The sequence below is a fragment of the Tenrec ecaudatus genome, chromosome 5, assembly GCF_050624435.1.
Source record: "Tenrec ecaudatus isolate mTenEca1 chromosome 5, mTenEca1.hap1, whole genome shotgun sequence".
NCBI lineage: Eukaryota > Metazoa > Chordata > Mammalia > Afrosoricida > Tenrecidae > Tenrec > Tenrec ecaudatus.
Genome location: NC_134534.1, coordinates 4,025,053 through 4,048,625, shown reverse-complemented (window position 1 = coordinate 4,048,625; position 23,573 = coordinate 4,025,053). Strand labels below are relative to the sequence as shown.

Here is a 23,573-nt window from a genome sequence, read left to right as displayed (position 1 = left end):
GTGCGTTGTTTGGTGAGTTTCACCTTCCTCATTCTGATGTCCTCTTTATTGGCCCAGAGTCCACCGCTGTCGGGAGGTGTGGAAGAACCCTCCTCTAACCAACAGAGAAGCTAAGACCAGGAGTTATGAGCCTACTGGGAGTGTGTTGGTATTTCCATTTAGTGTCTGTCTGCCCAGCGCTCCACTTGAGATAAGAGATCCTACACAGCCAGCCTGTAATAGCTCACCTCTCTAAGAGAGGCATCACACTTTGCCCCTGACATCGTGGAGTGATCAGAACTATGTTCTGCTCAGAGAGGTCTCCATGCTTATCCCTGGGACTCATTAACAGGTCAAGTGAACAAGAATGAAGATCATAGCTGCTAATCATTGGACTTTGAGATGTGGAGACTATTCTGGATGATGTGAGTGGACCCAAGGTCAACTCTCTCACTCACTCACTCTCATTCACTCACAGAATCAATGCCAACTCATGGTGATCCTACAGGACAAGGAAGAACTGCCCCGGTGCCATTCTGTGCATCATTGACACTGTAATTCTTCACGGGAGTAGAAATCCCTGTCTTTCTCCCTTAAGCAGCTGGTGGGTTTGAACTGCCAACCCAGCGATTCACAGCCTAATGTATAACTATTTTGCCACCAGGGCCCTCAGGAGTCCTGGTATGAGAAAGGAACAGGGAAGGACAGGAAGTATGCAGAACGATAGAGGGGGAAAGAGACACCAACAGCTATCTTTGAAGATGGAGGAAGGGGCTGTGAGTTAAGGAATGTGGGCGGTCTCTAGAAGCTGGAAAAGACAAGGAAACCGATTCTCCTAAAGAACCCCTCCCAGCAGACATCCCAATTTTAGCCCAGTGAGAAACCCTCCAGACCTCAAAAAAACAAAGAGACAAACACAACAACCCTCACTGCCTTCAAGTCAAGTTTGACTCACAGCAGCCCTGCAGGGTAGGGTAGAGCTCTCTGTGCTTTAGGTGCTTCAAATCTTTGCGAGAGCACACAGTCACATCTTTCCCCCACAAAGTGATCGGTGGCTTGGAACCATTGATCTTGGTTCTCAGCTTTCTCCAGAACTGCAAATCATGCAGTAGTTTATCACAGCAGCAATAGAAAATGAACGCACACCAACTTTGAGATTCCCTTCTTGTGGCAAAGCTAATGGATAAGGAACGATGGTCCCCACGATAACAACAGCTGAACCATGCCGCAGGGAGGTGATGCAATGTGCCCATCTTCCCATAGCTGAAACAAAAACAAAGACCTCACTGGCCTGAGTCAACGCTGACTTGCGGTGAGCCTATAGGACAGGGTAGGCCTGTCTTCCAGGCTCCCAGGTCCACAACTCTTTACGAGAGTAGAAAGCCTCACTTCTCCCCCAGAGTGCCTTGAGCTCCCTGTGAGTGAGTGTCTCCTTCCACCTCTGATTCCCAGTGAGTGGCACTCAGCAAGGGTGCCCGCAGAGGCCACTAGCATGAACACGCGCTTACTCACCACGGAGCCTCGGCTGCAAGAGCCCCGGAGGGAGCCGTAGAAGGAACTACTACGAAGAGTCAGACAGACAAGGGTTCAAGTTCCTGAGATCCCACAGCCTACAGTCTCCATGTCCTCATCCCCGACAAGGGCACTGAAACATCAGTGTGGCCGAGGGTGGGTGGGGGTGGGGGGATCTTTTAACACAGAGAGAGAAAGCATGGCTGGTGGCAGGGTTGCTACAGATGGTAGCCATCAAAACCATGATTCCCCTTCCAGCATGTTCGCCTCGACAGCTGCTTCTGAGGTTGAACCTCAACACAGCTCTCAAATTCCCCACTTGACAATGGTGGAGCCAAAGAGCTCACTATTACAAAAGGCCACTTGCCAATTGGAAGAGGGGTCAGGACTTGAGTTCAATTTCCTTGGGTTCGTTGACTGCCATTCTTTGCAGCATGGTCCCCCAACTGATAAGACACCGGACTCAAAACTGCATGCAAAAGGTTTCCAGGTGACCCTTAAGATTGTGTGTAAAAGGCTTGTGTGTGTGTGTGTGTGTGTGTGTGTGTGTGTAAAATAAAAACCACACATTTGATGACTGAAGGGTAACAGAAAGCAGAGAAGACACTAGACATAGCTGGTCTCAGCTGGAGGCTGGATTCCACCAGTAGACAGTCTACCCAACAGGGACCGTTAGGCAGCATTCTGAGACCAGTAACACCTGGTGGGTGTGTGAGAGCCTACAGAGGGTTTGGCGTAGGGCTAGGGGTTCCAGGCACCCTGGTCTGAGGTGTTTGATTGGCAAAGCAGGAGTAGTAACTCTGGGCCCAACTCCAGGCATTCAAGGCCATATGGGCAAATTCAAGTAGCACCGGGCCGAGCACTACAGTTGGAGTACCTCTGCTGCATCTGCTCCACCTGAATCTATCTCAACAGCTGCAACATCACCCAGAGGGTGGTGTTTATGTTCTTGCTGCAGTGTGAAGCCCAGCTGGCCTGGGGGTAAGTGGGGATGGTGCAGGAGGCATCCGTGATCACTGGGAAGAGCGATGCACAGAATGGCTGCATCTCCTGGTTCAGGTCGCGTAGCAACCACGGGCCCTGGCCCTTGCAGCAGAGGATGCTGGCCTCCCTCAGGGCAGTCTTCATGAGCTGGTAGAAAGATTCTTTGAAGAGACTCTCTGTGGAACCCCTCTGTGGGGGTCTGAGGAACATCCAAGGCATCCTGGTTATGCTCCATCATCTCAATGCAGGGTCAGCTGCTGGCTGGAGTAGCCTGCAGCCATGTCAGGCAGGAGCTTCTTAAAGATGTGGATGATGGTCTCACCAAGTTCACACTGCACCGTAGCCTCCATGGAGAGCTGCTTCACTACTTCCTGCAGGATGCCTCATTCATCATCACCCCTGATGATCAGCACCCTGTGTGGGCCAGGGGTGGCTGCATATGGGCAGGCTGGCCACCATTTCCTGTAGGTGAACTCGTTCATCCCTCTTGGTTCACTGGACATCAGGGTCCCATACATCAGCACATTGCTAGGGGTCTTACTGCAGAAGACAAGGATGTTCTGATTCTGTAATGCTGATGGGGAAGCAGCTGCTCCCCCTGCAGCAACAAGCCCTGACTGGACCACAGGCTGCAGGTCTCCCAGGGATCTAGCTCACATAGACGGTGTGGGGACCCCAGGCACAGGACCTGCAGAACTAGACTCCATGGCTGGCACGTAGGCAACAGGCAGGCAGCCCAGAGTGCAGGCCCTGGGCTGCAGGCTGCACAGAGCAGCAGCCCAGCAGAACAAGTCCTTTTCTTGAGTTACTCTAACAATAGGACCATATGATAGATCAAGAATCACAGAACCAGTGGCCATGTTCCTTTACTTGAAAGGTCCAAGACCCAATGGTAGTTGTAGGGAAATTAGATATGAATTTATAAAGATAGCAATGGAATCATCTGTCTTATTATAGCCAGTCATGCCAAATAAACATCTATCTATAGTGGGTTACAACTTAGGCTGCTAACCATGAGGTCGCCATTTGGAATCAGCAGCTGCTCCAAGGGGGTGGGGTGCGGGGAGAATTAGGCTTTGGGCTCCAATAAAGATTCATAGTCTCTGAAACCCACAGGGGCAGTTCTCCTCTGTCCCATAGAGTTACTATGGTTGGAATCAACAACATTGTAGTAAGTAAATATCACCATCTTTACCAAGAACCTCTGTGAAGTTGCGACTTAGATATTAGACTACTTACTGCAAGGTTGGCTGTTCAATCTTATCAGCTGCCGTGTGGAAGAAAAATGAGGCTTCCTAGCCCGACAGAGATGTACTGTCTCAGAAACCCAACGTAGGGTCGCTATTAGTTAAGGTTGACTTGGTGGCAGTGAGTTTTGTTTTTCCAGTTTTCATCTAATGCTTGCTGAAACTAAGGAAGATTTGGAGCTCTTGCTGATGACAGCCAAGGATTGTAGCCTTCATTATGGATTATAACTCAATGTAAAGAAGACCCAAATCCTCTCAACTGGATCAATGGGTAATATAATGATAGATGGAGACAAGAATTTCTTCTTCCTTGGATCCACAATCAATGCTCATGGAAACAGAAGTAAAGAGATCAAAAGACAGGTTTCATTGGGTAAATCTGCTACATTAGACCTCTTTAAAGTGTTGAAAACCAAGGTTTCTTTGCAGACTAAGGTGCACCTGACCTAAAACATGCTATTTTCAGTCACCTTATATGCATGTGAGCGTTGAACATTGAATAAGGAAGATCAAAGAAGAATCCATGCATTTGAATGATGGTGCTGGGGAAGAATATTGAATGTATAATGGACGGCAACAGAACAAACAGATCTCACTTGGAAGAAGTACAGCCAGAACGCTCCTTAGAGGCGAGCATGGCGGGACTTCCTCATATATACTTTGGATATGTTATCGGGAGAGACCAGGCCCTGGAGAAGGACATAATGCTTGGTAGAGAGGAGGTAAAGAAGAGGAAGGCCCCCAAGAATATAGATGGACACAGTGGCCGCAACAATGGCTCAAAGGAGAGCAATTGTGAGGATGGTGCAGGCCTGGCCAGTGTTTCGCTCTATTGTACACAGGGTCGCTGGGAGTCACATGCGACTCAATGGCACTTAAAGCAATCACAACAGCCTTTAAGGAACCATCACATTGTCTATGCCAGTCTTTTCACAGGTAGTTACCTGATATTGTCAGCATCCCAGTCTCACCTAGCTGACTGCTTCCTGACAGAAATAGACCCACAGATGATAGGGGAAATTTTTCTAGCCTGTAAAGGAAGACTGGGAAGTCATGCCAATGAAAGAGACAAAAACAAACAGAAAAACATGAAACCCCCAACATATTTTTGCTATACACTCCTCGCCTGACTCTCTTGTTCTGACAGTAAACACCCACCATTGCAATTTAGTCTGTTGTGTTTCAGTGGCCTCAATGACAACTGAGTAGTTCTTTTTTCAAGAAAAGGTTGCTCTAACATTTCAACAAAATTTTTTCTGGATTCTTGGCTATGGTTCAAACATAAGACCTGCAATCATTCACTCATAAAAATAAACCATGGCCATCAACTCAATGCTGAGTCATCATAGCCCGACAGAACCACCCCCAAGTGTCTGCAAGGCCACCATCTTTACCAAAGCCGAGTGCCCCATCTGTTTTCTGAGGACCAGCTAGTGGGTCCAGCCTGTGCTGCCAGTGCTCCTAAATCCATTCACAGTCCACTAAGACTTACTGCGGTGGGCTTCCCTGGTGGCTCACCACCATCTCCTTGCTGATACAGAAGGGTGGGCATGGCTCCCATTGTGAATTGCCTACTGCCTTTCCACACTTCTTCCTTCCTTACAAACACACTCTGAGTTTTTAGGGCAAGTAATGCACCTACTTAACAGTAATGAACCATCCCAGACTCCCTTGCAGCTAGGAGTGAGCATATGACCCTGTCCTGGCTGACAAGGTAGAAAACAACAACAACAACAAACATACACAAAGCTTTGAAAGAAAAAGCTTCCATTTCCATGACTTTGGAGTGCTTGTTCGCCCCCTGACTTTTGCCTTCTGGCTTAATATGAAGAACATAATAGCTGGCATTAAACCAGCTATCTAGGTACCGTGATGGTGATAAAGGGTGTGCTAAGGTGGGTAGACTAGCTATACAGTAGAGATCCAGTCCTTTGGGAGCTGTCTCTTTTCAGATTTCTTGTGATTTAAAGTGATAGTGATTTAGGACCAGGTTGGTAAGATCTCTCGTTATATAGAGCCAAACTACCTTTATTGATGGAATCTGATTCTACGACATCCCTGGGATCATATTTTCTGTAGGAAAAATGATGCCTGATTCACATTTTCTCAAGGGAATACAGGATAGAAGGGAAGGTAAATATGTGTTTTCTTATATTTTAATCTTTAAAAAAATAATTGCCGAGTTGAAGCAAAAGTAATAAGACATCTTGGGATTTATAGCATACATAGAAGTAAAATGTGTGAACCATAGCAGGAAGGAAGGAAGGAAGGAAGGAAGGAAGGAAGGAAGGAGGGAAGGAAGGAAGGAAGGAAGGAAGGAAGGAAGGAAGGGAGGAAGGGAGGAAGGAAGGAAGGAAGGGAGGAAGGAAGGAAGGAAGGGAGGAAGGAAGGAAGGAAGGAAGGGAGGGAGGAAGGAAGGAAGGGAGGAAGGAAGGAAGGGAGGAAGGAAGGAAGGGAGGAAATGAATCCTCTTCTCTAACCCTGACTGGTGAGGTACAGCATCTGCCCAGGCAGCATCTATCCACCCATACAATCCTGGTCCCATAAGATCATAACAGAATTCAGAAACTCCCTCAAACAGAATGGAACACACTAAAGCGAACACTACCCAACACAACACGTGCATCTCCTGTCACTGAACAAAACACAACTTTGATGTCAGGGATGTGTAATTGTTCAGTAACTGTGTAATCGATGTCAATGTGCTTCTTACGTGTCTCTGTGCCTGGGCCTCCTGCCTATGTAAAAGTCTATCGTGTGACAGCATAGGCTTCAACCAGTAGCAGCAGCAGTGGCAGCCTCCAATCCAATCGAGTGCTTGGAGCACCCCTTGAGTGCGGTAACATCCCACATGGCTCATGACGGAAGCAGCAATGGGCAAAGAAGAAGTGTCGGGGTGTGAAAGAGCCTTAACACACTCGCCCTTGTGCTACCAGCTGTCACCATTAGTATTTATTATGTTGATTATTGTCGCTGCCAGTTCTTACTAGGTGCTCGGTTTGTTTCTCCAGAGCATTCACATGGCAGTGCAGTGATGCCTACAACCATGTGTAGAGATTAGTCTTGATATATTATGCCCATTCTTCTTTTTATTTTCTTCTTTAGGACCTCTGATGGCTTAGTGGTTATGTGTTGAGCTGTTAATTGCATGGTCAGCCATTTGAAAACAATTTCTTTCTTATGGTGGATTTTGTTTCTTCTAACCTGACCTATACATGTTGAGAGCTCGGGTCTCCCTGGTGATTTATACCTTAATAGAATAGTAGAGTCCCTGGAGATCATTAATTCCCTAGCTTAGAAAGCAAATCAATCCAATCTCAGAAAGGTTACCTGGCCAACAACCCAGAAGGAGTAACAGAACGGAGTTATAGGCACTTTATAAATATGTGTTCTATCAGACGGATTACAGATAGAAATAAATATGTGTTCTATCACTTAGATTTTCGATTGAAAGCTACCAGGAGCCAGACCGAGAGCCTCTGGCCTTCTGAGTGATGCTCCTCCTACCGCGTGTCCCTGTGAAACTTCTCGCCCTTGGACGTTCATGTGGGACCTTGGATTTGTTCATGCTGGACCGATTTGCATCACACACATTGGAAAACACTTAAATAGCTCTTGTTCCTGAGAGCTCTTTATTCCATGTTTATCAGACACCCCTGATTCTCCCTCTCCCATCACCCCACTGCTCCATTCCCCCTTTTTAATCCAGGGAAAACTAAAACCCAGAGAAAATAAATAGGCAATTTGGAGAAAATTTAAGAAAATGACTGTAGATGGGACTCCAACTGATGAACCTTCAGGCAAAATCTGCTTCCTTGCTCTGAAGAACCGCGGAGAATATTGTTCTACTAATTGGGCTCCTGGGATCAATCTCTGAGCTGGCTGTAAGACTGACCTTTACAAAATGTGTGTCATTTGCATATTTTGTAGGGAGTGTGGGCGAGATCATTAAGAGTCACTCTTTATGTCTTCCTGTCCTCAGCACAGCACCCCCACCCCACCCCCACCCCCCACCATCAAAACCAACCAACCAAGCACACTCATAGCAGCAGTGACAGCAATGAAGATGCCCGTTTGTGGCAAATGCAGAATCCCTACAGGCCTCCGAATGTCCATGTCCTCATCTAGAAATGGGAATGGCAGCCCGGTACCATCCAGACTCAGCAGAAATCTAAATCAGCCAGGGAAAGAAACAGGGCTGAGTCAGGTGAGGGCTTTGACCACTGCTGCTGTCCTGGTAGTTCAGCCCCCACCTGCTCTAGCCAGCTCCTCTCTCTCGGCCTGAGAGCAGAGCCTGCGGAGCCTGGAGCAGCCACACCTGGAACCCAGTGGGATGTGGCTGGGCAGCTTGGACCAAGAAACGTGTCTCCCCCATGCGGCATCGCCTCCTGCTGTCTCTGTTCTGGCTGATGAAACAGTCGTTCCAACCTGCTGAATCCACCCAGATGGAGTTTGTGATCTGCCTGGGTAGGCTTGCGTCAATGCTGCTGTCAAGAGTGGCTGATGGCAGTGTCGATGCCACCTTCCCCAAAAGCATGGTGTGCAGGCGGAGAAGCGGGCTCTTCTGCAGGGCACCCTGAAGCAGGGGCAGTTTGTCCCGACACGGCAGGTGCCTGATGCACGCTCAACAGGCGTCCCTGGGCTCCCGTTCCCAGGAAAGCAGCATTCGATTTTCTCCACCCCCGTGTTGCTTGATTAAAGAAGGTTGGGGAGAGGCAGGCATCCACAGCTTGAGATGACATGGCTAATTTAAAATCTCAGACCAGAAAATCTACCAAGAGGCATCACACTGTGACCATGGCCTCTGTGGAGACGCAGAGCCAGGTGGCAGATGCAGGCAGTCATGGGGGGGGGTTGGAGCTGGGTGGGAGGCAGGAAATCAAAGACTAGGAATGAGAGTAGGTGAGGGAGAGGCAAAAACACCCCTCCCCCAACCTCACCATGGATTTGCCAAATAGGGAGCAAGCCTAGTTTCAGCAGCCCGTCTCACCTCTGAGGGTCAGCTGGCTCTGTGTTAAGGAGCCAATGAAACAACACAGGGACTGATCTTGCAGGCTCCGGCCATCCATTCCTGTTCCAACCCTTACTGTCAATTACCACATATACTCGAGTATAAGCCAACCCGAATATCAGCCGAGGCACCTAATTTTACCACAAAAACTGCATTAAAAAATTGCTGGAGAATGAGGCTTTTAAAGAGGTATATACAGTATTAGTATCTGAGGCAGGGAGCCCTGTTGATATAGTGGTTACTTTGGGCAGTGTGACCGCAAGGTCAGCAGTTCGAAACTGCCACCACTCCATGAGAGAAAGACCATGAAGAACTGCAGAGTGGGAAATTCACAGGTGCCGCTCTCCGGTGGTGTTCAGGTGTCAGGATGGACTCCGTGGCAGTGAGTGAACCTCCGCAGGGAGGTCAGAAAGGGCAAGTCCACAAATCGGTACGAAGGCCCCACACATGTGCACGCTCAAGCTTGTTCCAAACAAAATCCATGGAAGCACGCCTCTGCCGTCAGTGATGGCTGCACACAGCTCTCTCGGTCACGCAGATCCCGCAGTCTCCTTACCGGGGCTTTATAAAAGGTCAATCAGCACAGCGGTCTCCAGAGGGGTCTGTTGGGCCTGTCCCCTTCCAGGGAGAGAGATGCGCTCAGAAGGTGGTGATGGTCTTCATGTTCTTGGGAAATTGTCTCAAATTGTCTCAAAGGACACGGGATGACCACTGAGGCCTAATCTGAAAGCGCTTCAGGACCACGGAAGGTGGCCTGCTGACAAAAAGGCCACAAACATTGTGGTGAGGATTGTTTTTTTCATCCTGAGGATGTACCTGCTCACTCTTGAAGGGCAGCAAGGGCTTTCCTATGAAATTTGCAGGGAACTCTGACCCCATCCCCCTACAGGACTGGTCTGGTCCTTTCAAACTTGGCTCTGCTTTCAAAACTCAAGGAACATGAACAAGAAACTCAATTTGAGTCCCTTGATGATGCCCACACTGCCTTTCTGACTTGGTGTAAAGCAAAGAATGCAAAATTCTTTGAGGAAACTTAAGGAGGGTGGGGGCAAGGACCAAACTCCCTGACATCAACTCAATGCTGGTCCTCGGGCAGCCTAGAACTGCTCCCGGGGGTTCCTGAGGCTGCACATTTCTAGTGGAGAGGAAAGCATCATTTTCCTTTTTCAGAGCAGCTGGTGGGTTTTGAACTCTGAACTTTTGGTTAGCAGTCCTCTGTTTAACCCACCCTGCCACCAGGGCTCTTGGGGAATGACTAGAGAGATGGAAACACTGCCTTCAGAGGGCCGAGAGCCAGCTCGAGGAGCCGTGGAGAAACAATAGCTTCATGCCTTGTTATTTGTTTGATAATAGTTCTGGGGACTTTGCAGCAATATTGTCTGACTTGACCTCACTGTTCTGACTCATTCAGTCTTGTTGATGGCAGGCAGACAGAGCGATGGGATGCAGTTCCCTGAGGCCACAGAGCTCATTTGCATTATCTATGTCAGGCCCCAGAATTGATTGCTCATTCTGGTCCACTGTCTAATGTGTGACGCCAATATATTTGGGCACAACTTAATTCCAGGACACAAATATCATTCAACTGAAACATATTTAAAACCAAGCTTACTGCCATGAAATGGATTCCAACTCATGGTGACTCCATGGGACAGGGCAGACCTGCCCATTGACGCACCCGGCTGGAAGGGTCTGCAGGACTACACTGCAGCTTTCTCCTGCACAGAGGCTGGTGGACTGGAACTGCTGACCTTGTGGTTAATAGACCAATGTATAACCCAGCACACCACCAGGGCTCCAGGGGATTGATTATGTGATAAGCAAAGGCCTCCTGCACACCATAAGGTTTTATCTCCAGGTTGCTGTCAGAGGCTCCGTATGTATCAACAATAGTCACCAAGGGATCAGAGTCAGCATACAAAAATGTTCTCCCCTACTTCCTGCAGGCCAGCCTCGACACTGACCACATAGTGGGGTGTTGCAGCCCTCATGTTCTACCTGCTCAACAGCCACACTGATGCTTAGTCATCGTATGAGGAGCCCGCCCATCCAGGACACAAGTGCCTTGCTCACAGAGCTATGGCCCAGCAGCAGAAGAGCTGGATGCCAGCTCCCAGCGATGCGATGACATAGATGCAGAAACATGCCTGCCACCAGGATCCATGTAGACACGCTGTCCACCTAATGAAGCCACCACATATTAATAACGCCTGGGGCCCCTGCAGTCAGAAGTCATGCCAGAAACAGAGTCACCCAACACCCGGCAGATCTCATTACAATCTGTGTCCACAGCCTACAGATACTTGCTTCTTAGTGGCCATCCACATTTGGATGGATGAGTCCCGGGTACAAAATGCCACCACAGAGTCGAATGACAGAGAATAATTTTTTTAAGGCCCTGTGTTCCAGGCACGTAGAGTCTGGCGGAGAAGAAAGCCAGCTTCACAGAGAGTAAGCACAGTCGCAGGGTCCTCCTGGCCTTCAGGGGCGGTGGGCACAGGCACCTCAGCCTCCAAGAGGCTGGGCCCAGAACGAGGAGATAGTGTCTGTCGACTGCCACCTGCTTGCCTGGAAGGCATCGCGATAGGAGGCCCTGGATATAACGGGAAGGGGGAAATGTGGGATGAACCTCAGAATCTTAACAAACACCATGCTGAGTGGTCTGCTAGGGACTGGCGGTGCCCTGGAGACACCGATCCTTTGTCACTCTCCAGATCTGGCACGGAGCCCACCCCGATGGTCCAACTTTCAGGGCAGCAACAGATGGAATCATAAGGTGATTAGGAACACCGTGGAAGTGAGCACTGCTCAGAATGATCAAAGCGCAGCAGGTACGAGGGGCAGGCGGAAGGATGGATGGAAACAGGACATCCAGAGAGAGGAAGCAGGAGGAATACATTGCATTATGGGATTGCAATCCGTGTCAGGAAGCAAAATGTGTGTGAAGCTATTTGTTCTGTGAACTTCCACCCAAATCGCAATGGAAGTCTTTTCTAATAATCAGCTTGAGTTAAGGGGAAGCAGTATGTAGAAACGTGTTTGAACCAAGAGGAGGATCCCAAGGGCAAGTTTAGCTCAGCAGAGGAAGGCCTTTTTCTGGTGGAGGCAAGGGTTGACTCGAGGCAAATGTGGGTTGTGACTGATCCTCAGATGACGGCAGGACACACTGGGGAGACCCCACATAGCGAGGAGCAGGGATGTCAATAGACTGGACAAGGGGTCAAGGCCCGGGAAGATAGCAGGGTGGCTGGATAAGAAAGTCACTCATTTCCAGCAAGGCATCGTTAGATGATATCCCAGAGAATGAGGATGGGCTCTTCAGAACGAAAGAGCAGGCTGTGGCCCAGAGCCTGGCAGGGATCCCGCCCGACTGCGAGGTTCTGTGATGGAACATTGTACACACGGCATGAGCTCACCTGGCCCATTTCAGAAGGGTATGTTGATATCCATGAAGCCAGCATGCCATCCTGGCTCGGCTTTGAAGAATGTGTAGGTGTTGGCCAGGCTGGGGCAGGAGGTACAGCATTTAAGACGGAGGAGCAGCTTGGGCAAATGGAGAGCAGTGGTCCTGGAGGGGGTGGGCTGGGATGGTGAGGGGCTGAGTTTGGTTGGAGGGCTGAGCACAGGATGGGGAAGGAAGAAATACAAAGAAGAGCACGTTCCCCAGACACAAATGTATAGGTGCAGGTGCTATGCTATATACATAGGGCCAACGCCTCTCCCTCTCAATGTCCTGACAACTCTACCATCAGGCAGAGCTTGGCTTGAGGCCAGACTCATCGTCACCCTGCTGAAGGGGCCCTCAACAGTTGCTGAACTGCTCTGGGCTCCCATCTCCCACTTTGTAAGAGGACGATAAATGAGGAGACCCATCTCGAGGGTTGGGTGAGAAAGGCATTTGTGGAATTTATCACAGCCCAGAAAAAGTTCCCAGTACTCATTAGCTGGATTCATATTACGATCACCATGACTATTTTAAGAAAGAGGGTCTCAACGGAAGGGCTTGTGTTATACTGGCTATTTTGGAGTTTACCATTAAACTTAGGTCTGAATCCTGGCTCTGCCACCTACCAGATGTATGGTATTAGGAGTCTGATGTCACCTCTTTGAACCTTGGGCTCCTGTCTGTTAAAGAGGAGACAGACCTCGCTGTTGAGTCTGTCATAAGGAATAAATGAGATCCGTGATTCCCACCATCTGGGCGGGCACTGGAGGGACCCAGGGACTGCAAAAGCAGACACCTACACTTTATCCTGGACTATGAGCTAAAGCATAAAACATTTTAATTGCCAGAGGGGCATTTTAAAAGTTTAAGGGGACATCAGGCTGAATAAGTTTGGGAAGCTATGAAGTAGAATTTACATGGAAGGTGAAGGCCCTCTATTCGTCAGCAAAGACTAAATGCTCTGAAAATCTTTTTTGGGTGATGCCATGTTCCTACCCTGTCTTCTTTCCATAGGACACGCATTTGGTCTGGACCATTGTACTGTCAGCCTGGGCTGTGAACAATAGTAAAGTAAGTCACTGACACATGGATAGTTAAACAGGTAGATAAATAGATTAAACAATAGATAGCTATTGATAGACAATGGGAAGGAGAGAACGAGGAAGAGACAGAGATAGAGAGATGCTCCCTCAATGGAAGATTCCACAACCAATTTCCAGCCGCCCTTCAGCAAAGCACATCTCCTCTCAGAAGACCAGTCTTCTTGCCCAGCCTGGTTCCCTTCCTCCCCTCCTCCATCATGTCTCCTAATTGCCCTTTGATATGAAAATTAGCCAGAGCCTGGAGTCATTCTGGAGATTTCAAGGGATTTCCTTGTCTGGGTAAAAATTTCCATATCTGCATCCATCAATTCTTTATTTCAGCAAAACTGTTCAGACAGAGCAGCGGTGGGAGGGGTGTGTGGATTCCCTGAGTTCCATTTAACTACGAGTCATGCCAGGTACTTATAATGACAGGAATGGGAGGGGGGCCTTCAACCAAAAGAACATTATTTGAGGTGATCTGTCTTCTTTGATTCTTCACTGAGAAGGTAGAGAGCAAGGACATTAAGGTCAGATGGGCTCAGAGATGCACCAGGGCCACCTCAGGGGGTTGCTGCATGGAGGATGGAGGAGATGAAAGGATCAGGGTTTGAACCACTGACCTTGTGGTTAGCCATCCTTGTGGTTAGCCATCATGCACCACCAGGGTTCCTGTCCGTATAGTAAAACCAAGATGTGGACCCAAGTGTGGGTGAAAAGGACATCCCTTTGTTCTACAACAACACTCTGTCTTGCTGAAGGTAGCCACCACGCAGGACAAATGATTACCCAAGGCGAAGAGCAGGCATGTAGAATGTACAGGTGCCTAATAGGGACATGAGAGTTAACAGAGTGTACCCTAAACCCATGTAGGCTCCAGGAGCCCAATGAACCCTCCTGTGATGTCACCCAGATTCCAACACATGCGTAAGAAATGAGAAACTCTGGGAATCTGTCTGTGAAGCTCCCGCAAACACAAGAGCTAACTATGCTTTCTGGACCCCGGGGTGGCGTGTCTGCAGGAGATGGGGAAGAGGAGTCATCCTTGGGTAAAACAGGGTTGAGTGCTTCAGGCCAAGTAAGCAATGGCTCAGCTCCCGGCAGACCATGCCCACCTGCTGTAACAGAGAACTTGGTAGCAGGGGCATGGGAACCAAAAGGAGGCATTCTTGCGCTTAAGAAGGACAGTCCTCCATCAAACCTGAAAGGACATGGAGGAAAAGCCACGCTGTGGGCTAGAGCGGGGGAGTGAGTCAAAGGAGACAGGTATGTGAAGAGTTGAAAGGCCAACTGGTCAGGGACATTCTTCAGTGTGGTAGCCTCTGAGCCAACTGGTCAGCCAGAATTATGTGTCCTCAGAGGACCTCATGTTCTTCTAATACCCCTACTCGTCTCCTGGTGTGGCCTGACTCTGCTCTCCACTCTACAAGACAGAATATGCTTCTGGATAGAGGATCTTAATACACCCTCTAGTCCCAGAATCAAGGGCGTAACCAAGGAGTGCTGGTGCCTAGTAGTTACACATTGGGCTTCAATCCACAGGTCAACAGTTTCGAACCAGCAGCAATGCACTCAGGGGGAAAGATGGGCTTCACCCCTGTCCTATAGGGTCTCTATGAGTCGGCATCAACTCAATGGCAATGAGTTTGAGAGGTTTTTTTTCCCTTTCTTTTTTGGGGGTGTGGGGGTGGAGGTTGAGGACAGAACCTGCAACAGGTTATCAAAAAAATTGTCTGGGAAAGTGAGTGAGGGCAGACTTGAACCATCACGATCATCCCGGACCATCTTTCTTCGATGCAAGCCTAGTCCACTCAACACATTCCCTTCCACGTGATCCTGGCCACCTTCCTGCCCGGAAGGCCCCTGATAAGTGCTGTCAAACCAGTAGGAACTATGTCCATAGAGCTAAACACCGCCCGGCCGGCACCAGGCTCAGCCGTGCCTGCGGCTGAGCCCACTGGTGCAGCCCCTGTGCCAGCCTGTCTCAAGGATCTCCTTTCCTTGCTAATCCTCTACTTTACCAAACACAATGTCCATTTCTGGGAACTGATTCCTTCTGGTGACATGTCAAAAGCACAAGAGACACTCTCACAGCCTCGCTTCCAAGGAATATTCTGGTTGTAATTCTTCCAAGAGAGAAAAATGCCTCCTTGCGTTTCATGACGCTTAGCAGGAGGGCATTCAGGAAAGGAAGGAGGCCGCTTAGCAGGAGGGCATTCAGGAAAGGAAGGAGGCCTTATCGCACTCCTTGACTGTGTCTTCTGATGAACCTCTACCAAGCTCCCACCATGCATTACACAGTTGCTCCTTTGCTGGGGAAACAAAGCTTCTCAAAATGTCACCCCAACAATTGGTGTTCTTCAACCACAGACCTGAAAATTTACTTTTCCAGTCATTCTGCTCTGTCCTGTGTGCCGAAATCTGCCCACATTTTCAAAAGAGCCCTGTGAAACAGGTCTTCTTATCAGATAGGAAAATGAGACAGGTCGACTGAGCTCAGAGGGATTCAGCTCTGAACTCTTCAGCTTGGAAGTAGCAGAGCCATAGAACAATTCCACAAGGGACCCTGACGTGTGGCTACACAGACATGAGGGACAGTTGGGTCGGGGAGAGCCAGAAAGAGGAGATGACTCTGGATGTCACAGAGTGATTGTGGGCTCCTCCCGGGACTCCCTCATTGGCAGGCCAGCAGAGGTTGACGCCAATGCACTGGCCTCTTTACCAGTACAGTCAGCTTCCGGGCAGCAAAGGGCATAGGCTCCTTTTGGAGAGATAAAGGGAGAGGAGGCTTTCCACCACTGTTGCAACTCAGAGTCATGCTGGGAGTTTATAGGGCCTTTAGGACATCACACAATTTTTAGGACACAGCTATGGGTCCCGGGTTAGAGGGACTATTGGAAAAGTTGGTTGGGCGGGAGAATGTAATAGTCAGTCCAGACATTCCTTTCATCGCCGTGAGATAAAGTTGCTCTCGGGGAAGGGACAGGGCCACAATGAAGCTCAGAGTTCACGAGCGCTGCACACCAGTGTGCAGATACATCTGCTTACCCATTAGCCCAGTCTAGCCCGTGGGTCCATAAACAGGCAGGCAGGCCTCCAGGCAGTGGCTCTAGATGGATGTGTGGTCGGTAACTGAATCCAGAGCAGTCTATAGGCTAATCAACTAGTGCCGTGGCTTTCTGTAAGCTATATGCCCCAGCCGACCTTCGTGGATCCCTAACGTAGGTGTTTTTATCTTTCCAAATCATGTCCTATTAGGAAGTGGAACTCTTGAACTCCGAAGCCTGAAAGACGGCAGTGCCAACGTGCTTCTAAGGAAGATCCACAACCATGGGCAGACAAGGAAACACAGGGGCACAGCTTGCTGAGCATCAGCTGCCCGTGGGTGGAGTTGGATCCCCCTTGGGTTTTCCATCTCCAGAGAGGTGCAAGTTGGAAGAGGCAGTTTGTGGGGAGAGGTCAAACGCTTGCAGACATCCTCCCCAGGGTAATTAAGTCACCAGACTACAGGGTAGGCCTCTAGGGCAGTTAGTCAACCAGACTATATGGCAAGCCTCACTCCCTGCTACTGGGGACAATAAACTATTCCTCCGTGAGGCCTGAGACCAAGCGTTCCCACCCTACTGATAATGGTTCCTATGGAGATCTAGGGAATAGGTCAAAGTTAGGCCGCCATCCTGAACCTAGGATCTGCCCATCTTGTCACATGTATAACCCCAATTCCTCCCCTTCCTATTGCGTGTATGTCCCTAGACCACCCCTTCCCATTACTGTATTGCCTATAGTACAGCCCCTTCCTGTGACGTATGTCCTCACCTGTAATTAGGGGGCTTGCACGTCCCCAGAGAATATAAAAGGAGCCGGGGCTACCATTAAACTCTCTCTCTCCTTCCACATGGACCATCATGCGGGGCAGAGGTGAGCATGCTACCATGAATTGTGAGTGACTCCCATTTATTTCAATACTTCACTTCTATCTCTCATGCTCTCTGTAACTTTACTATGATCTTTACTTATTATCGCTGTACAATTGCGCCTACTGGACCCCGTAATGATGTGTTAGGGGCTGGCTTCCCCTGACAGCAGTTGGCATGGACTCGCCTGTTCCTTCCCCGGGCCACCTCTGTGCCAAGAGCAGCTGAATGCAAGGAAGGACACTGGATCTTGGATTCCCAACTGCAGAGCTCGACATCCAGGCCCCAGGTGGGTCTTCAAGGAGCCTAAGACTACAGGCTTCCAGAGCTAACACTACTTCCACTCTGGTCTGTGCTTCCAGACAACAATGGGCTAATGGAAGCTAGAGGAGCCCCCACCCCACCACCACCACCACCACCCACCACTGCCCACATGGAACTGGGAGTGCATGGCACCAGATGCCATGGATTCCACACACCAAGGGGAGCATGGAGCTCTGGAAGGCTAACTGCAGGGTTCAGAAATCACTGTCGGGATCTTGACTTTATTCACAGTGAAGCTGGGTAATGGGTACAGTGGAGCATCATGGTCTTACCCCTATTTTAGAAAGACCAAGTGGCTTCAGAGCTGTGAAGTGCTGATGGGGAGGAAGAGGTTGTTTCAGGGAGACCAGTTCTATTTTCGTGGGAGTTGACATGAGGCTCGATGATGGCACCGCCCGGAGCGCCCAGCAGTAGCAAGGAGAACAGTCATAGTGCGGAGAGATGCTGAAGGCAGAGCCACCAGGATTCTCATCGAAGGGACAAGACGTGTGAGATCCACAAGTCCAGATTGTCCAAGACTTTGGGGAGAGGATGGGAATGTCTTAGGCTGAGATGGGATCAGGCACACCGTCTGGACACTCAGAGTCGAAGATCCAGCAGGACCTCAGCCAGTCAGACATTTGGAAGTGAAGGTGTGCTGATTACCCTAGAGCAGTGGTTCTTAACCTGTGGGCCGAGACCCCTTTTGGGGGTCAAATGACTCATTCAAAGGGGTCGCCAGATTCTTAACAATAGCAAAATTACAGTGATGAAGTGGCAACAAAAATAATGTTATGCTTGGGGGTCACCACAACATGAAGAATTGTATTAAAGTGTCGCGGCATTGGGAAGGTTGAGAACCACTGCACTAGGGGGTTACGGGGATGGGTCCCAGGTATACTTAAAAAACAGTGGTTCCCACTTCCTTACTGGTCCCTCCGGTTCTGTAGCTTTCTGAGTCATGGGAAGGGAGAATTCAGTGGTGACAGCTGAGATTTATGCAAATATAACCCCAACCTGCAAGGGAACTAAGAAATCTGTGTGCCAGGCTGAGCAGCCCCTGGCCACTGCCTCGTCATTCCCCAGCTCAGCCATAAGGAGCCTCAGCCCAGAAGTGGGGATTCTAACATAGAGTGCCGGCTACATGAAGGGAGAGGTCTCTGCCCACAATCATCTTTCTCCAGTTTTCATCAAAGGATGTTCTAGCCCAGATCTGTTCCCTTCACTGTCCTTGCTCCCCCGATGCCCTCCCCATCAGGATCTACGTCTCTCTGAGATCCAAAATGGCAAGGGTTTTCCGACTACATGGATCCCCTGAGGCATGGCAGGTTAAGCACTGAGCTTGCTAAGCCAAACCCCTGGCAGTTCTAACCCACCGTCCACCCTGAAACTGAAAACTGGCAGGGTGCTTCAGTGTGGACCTACAGCGTAGGAACCCCGGCAGGCAGCTGTATTCCAGACTATGGGGCACCGTGAGCTGGACCCAGCTGGTCAGCAATGGGCCGACCAGGTTTTCCTGACTGCAGTGGGTCACTGCGTGAGAGGCCTGAGCAAGCGCCCTCCAGGCCTGGGGTTGCTAAGTGGAAAGGACCACGCTGCTCTGTGAGAGTCCGGCTCTGCCTCTGAGGACCCTGGGAGGTCATTAACGCAGCGGTGGGCTCCGAGGCATGATCAATCTCTGCAGAAGAACATGAAGCCCCGGGAGGCTTTGCTTCACAGACCCGCTGAGCATGTCCTCAGCCAGGGTATAAAGGATGAAAGGCCAGAGCAGCAGGCTCACAAAGCCACAGATTAAAAGGTAGAAGAAGAGAAGGGGGGAGGGGACAGGAAACTGGGACAAGACCATTGTTAGTATGAATATGTATTTGCTGGGAGAAAAAAAAATCCAGAGTGCCCATTTACAGGAGTTGGCCAACTAAAGTCTGCTCTCTCTCCAAAGAATGACTACAATGATGTTTATTTATAGAACACGCCAAGCCCACAGACGGCGGGGTGATTCTGACTCAGGAGATGGGGCCCAGAGGGTTTCAGAGTCTGTGAATCTTTCCTGCAGTAGACAGACACACCTTTTCCTCAAGGAATAGCCAGAACCAAACCAAACCAAGCCAAACACCTCACTGCCATGGAGTGGATCCCCACTGGCAGTGGCCCCGTCGGAGAAGGTAGAACTGGCCCCCATGAGTTTCCGGGACTACAACTCCCTCCAGGAGTAGAAAGCCCCATAGTTCCCGTGGCATGGCTGGTGGATTTGCAAGGCTAGCAGTTAGCAACAGAATGCATAACCACACCACCACCAGGGCTCTTCCAGGACTGCCCTGTAGGCTCAAACCTCTCGGTTAGCAGCAGGGCCTTACCCATCATGCCCCCAGGGCTCCTCCTTTTATAGAGCAGGTGGTGCAGTTTATATAAAACTGATACTAATGAGAGTTGGCGATGGAAGGTTTTTTACAGGGTGCACTCTGTAACTATAGCACAAACTCCAAACCCAACAAGAATAAAGGGGGTGCGTTGATCTGCAGAGAGTGGGCTACGACTCAGGAGGCGTGCTGTGTGATCGCCATGAGGTGCCTTGAAGCAAAGGCCTGGTGATAAGCTTCAGGAAGATCACAACTGTGTAAACTGGACGGAGCACAGGTCCACTCTGGCACGTGGGTTTGCACGAGTTGGAATTGACTCAACCACAATTGTAATCTTATTTTTATTTCTTTCACTGGTTCCCATACCTGGGAAGTCAGGTGGGTGAGATGGTATACTTAACTCATGCCTTTCACAGTGTCCAAAGCACGGCCATTCATTTTTCACCCCGGCTGACACTCTGCCCTCACAGATGCATCATGGTCAAAGAACTGGTCATACTTGCCTCAGAGGGTCCCCTCTTCCTGGACTTCCAAACCCTACCTCATCCTCTTTCCCCCGCAAAGCCGCCCTTTCACTGGGGCTCACCTACGGTACTTGCAATCCTCTCTCTCTTTCAACGGCGTGACGGCAGGACCAATCCAAAGGACCCCAAGAGATGTTGCTATAAGGAGTTTGCGCAGAGGAAGAAGAGATTGTTTGTGACAGAAGCAGACAAATCAATTAATGGACTTCTGGGGAGCAAAGATAATTATATTTCCGAGTCTATTAAGGAGCGTGAGGGCTGGTTCACTAATTTAGCAGGGGAGGAGCTGTCACTGGGCATTAGGCAAGGATGGGAAATGGAGGGGCAGAAGTAGAAGTTAGTACTCTCTCACATTGACCACTGGACTTAGGACACCCTGATGCTCACTCCTAGAGAAAAGACAGCCAACCAAACCAACAACTCTGCTATCTGTCTTGGAAGAAGTACAGCCAGAATGCTCCTTAGAAGTAAAGATGGCCAGGCTTTGTCCCGCACATTTTGGGCGTGTTGTCTGGAGAGGTCAGTCCTTGAAGAAGGACACCATGCTTGGTCAAGTAAAGGGGCAGCAGCAAAGAGGGAGGACTGAACAAGCTGGACTGATCCAGTGGCTGCAGCCATGGGCTCAGTGTAAGACCAACGTTGAGGGCGGTGCAGGTGCAGGCAGTGTGTCCTTCTGTTGCACGTGGGGTCGCTGGGTCAGAACCGACTGAGTGATACACCTAACGGCAACGACAACAGAGGAAAACCAGGTTCGTTGTTAATACTGGCTCAATCTGGGCACTTCTGCAAATGTTCAGCCTTTTCCATGTGATCTGATCTCTGTTTGTGTCACTGTGGTACATGTGGTGGGGTGGTGGGTGGACAGTTGGGCTGCTGACTGCTAAGGTCGGTGGTTCAAACTCACCACCTGCTCCTAAAGACAAAGCTAATCATGTTTGTCTGCTCCCATAAAGGTTCGCCTAGCCCCAAACCTGATGTAGCAATTCTGTTCTGTCTTCTAGGGTTTCTATGAGTCAAAAATTGACTCATTGGGAGTGGGTATGGCTTGGATATTGTGTGGGTAGGGATGGAATTTACCAGAAACATCATCTAAAACCTCCATGGAGGTATGACACATACATTCTTCAATTATTCCATGTATTAATAAAATACATAGCTTGTCCATCTCATTGAACAATACATATATACTACTATGATTCAGATGCCTGGTTCTGACTCACAGAAACCCCAAAGGCCAGAGTCGAACTGCCCCGTAGGGCTTCCAGACGCATCAGGAAGCAGGTGGTGACATCTCTTTCCTGCGGGACAGCTGGTGGGTCTAACTGCCAGCTGAGCTTGTAATGCTGCACCATCAGGCTCCTCATCTTCCTGAGAGTCGTTCAGTGGTAGGCTTTGTGGCAAGCACAGAAAGCAAGACAAGATACCTCCTAAAACACATCGCATGTGAAAGAAGAGAGACACTGAACAACCAGGATTTCAATGTTCATTTTTTCAACCCCTTTACCAACTGCAAGGGGGTCTTGTGTTTTCGATGTGTCACATGAAATGTCTTTCCAATGGTGCTGATTTCACATAAGCTCCAGTCAACAACATTTCAAAGCCCACGGTACAGTTAGAATGTAGTATATTGTGGATAATTGTGTTTACATAAACAAATAGTTCTCTCAGTAAGTTAAAATATTTCAGCCAATTTACCACCTAAACTAATTAGTGAATCTGGCCAGTTGTTGTGGAATCCACCCTGACTTATGGGGTCTGTGAATGAACCCTGCTGAGACCGGCCAAGGTTGGCCCGGTTCAGAAGAACCAGCCAGCTGAGCACAGTACAAATGACCTACACTCAGAATCATGAGCTAAGTCATGAGCTTTTGGTTTAAATCAAAACCGAACTCAAAGACAACCCTTGCTTTGGACGCTTGTTTGCTCTGTGGGCTTGGACACAATGTGTCCTCTCCATCTTCAGTTTCCTTGTCTGCAGCAGGAGGAAAGCAGCCACCACTGAAACTATCCATCATTCCAGTCAATGCTTCCGTGCTTTATGTAACCATTGCACATCTTCAATATTTGAAATACTCCTGAGGAGTACAGGTCTCATGAAGACTGCGTGACGCCAGACATGTAAAAGCCAGAATCCAGAGCTCATCTTCAAAATATGGAAGCAACTAAATTTTAAAATGCTGCTTAATGAGGGGGATTGTAAACAGCCACATCCTTGGCTTTTGAGAGGTGTAAGCAACGCGCTTGTGACACCGGGGTCTGGGGAGAGGGCTTCTCCCCGATTGAGCATTTGGATACTTTTTGGTCCGTGCCTCCCAGGCCAGCTTCGTTTCCCACAGAGCTGCTTTCCTCTAAATCTGGCATAGGTGATGGCAACAGCCACCGAGCAGAGAGCAGCAGAAGGCAGGAGAAGATTCAGCATTACCTAGTTTCTATGAATATGTGGTTTATTTTCTGATGCATTAATGAGTTTGATTTTTTCCAATTGGCAGAAAACATAACTCCTTCTCCCTTTTCCTATTGGTACGGGGGAAAGTATGGCTAGCCAGACAGCTAGATAGATGAGAGATAGATAGATAGAGTGATAGGTAGATGGATGGATGGATGGATGGATGGATGGATGGATGGATGGATGGATGGATGGATCGATAGACAGAGAGATAAACACTTACCCTCTCTGAAAAAGATCCACATTATAAAATTTATGTAGTTCCACAGAAAACTCAACCGTCCCTTGTACTTCAGACATGATCTTTTTGGCTCATTACCTAAAAAAATAGAAAAGAAATTAATAGCCTGAGATGACGGTATCCAGAGATAGAGAAGCCAAGTTTCTACTTTGTAAAGCCACATGGTGTGACATGGAAATGTCCTCTGGCCATTGGATGGCACCACCCAGGGGTACCTTGTACAAGAACAGAGAAGTCGTGTGAGACTTGACTGTAGCCCCTTAGCAGTGCTGGGCTCAGACCCAGCCATCCTGACTCTAGAGCTATGCTGGTCTCCTGCCCTTCCCTAGCTGCCCGCACCCCAGCTAAGAGCACACGCTTTGTGGTTAAATCCCTGCGTGGCCGCTTTCCAGCTGTGTGACTTTGAGCAAGTCACTTAACCTCTCTTACTTTCTTCATCCGTAGCATGAGGGCTAATCATAGACGGCTCATTGGCTTAATTGAATGTGATAAACCATACGGATTTTCTGCAGTTCTTGACACACCACA

The 23,573-nt window shown here is 49.2% G+C and overlaps 1 protein-coding gene and 1 pseudogene across 1 annotated transcript in view; both read right to left on the bottom strand.

Moving 5' to 3' along the window:
• Positions 1–23,104, bottom strand: part of FAM135B (family with sequence similarity 135 member B) — a 122,801-nt gene extending 99,697 nt beyond the window's left edge. Inside the window, exon 1 of the mRNA XM_075550569.1 lies at positions 23,028–23,104. Coding sequence (XP_075406684.1) covers positions 23,028–23,104 — 77 coding nt within the window. The remainder of the gene's footprint in view (positions 1–23,027) is intronic.
• On the bottom strand, positions 2,395–5,274 carry LOC142448471 (spermidine synthase pseudogene; annotated as a pseudogene).
• Positions 23,105–23,573: the final 469 nt, after the last annotated feature.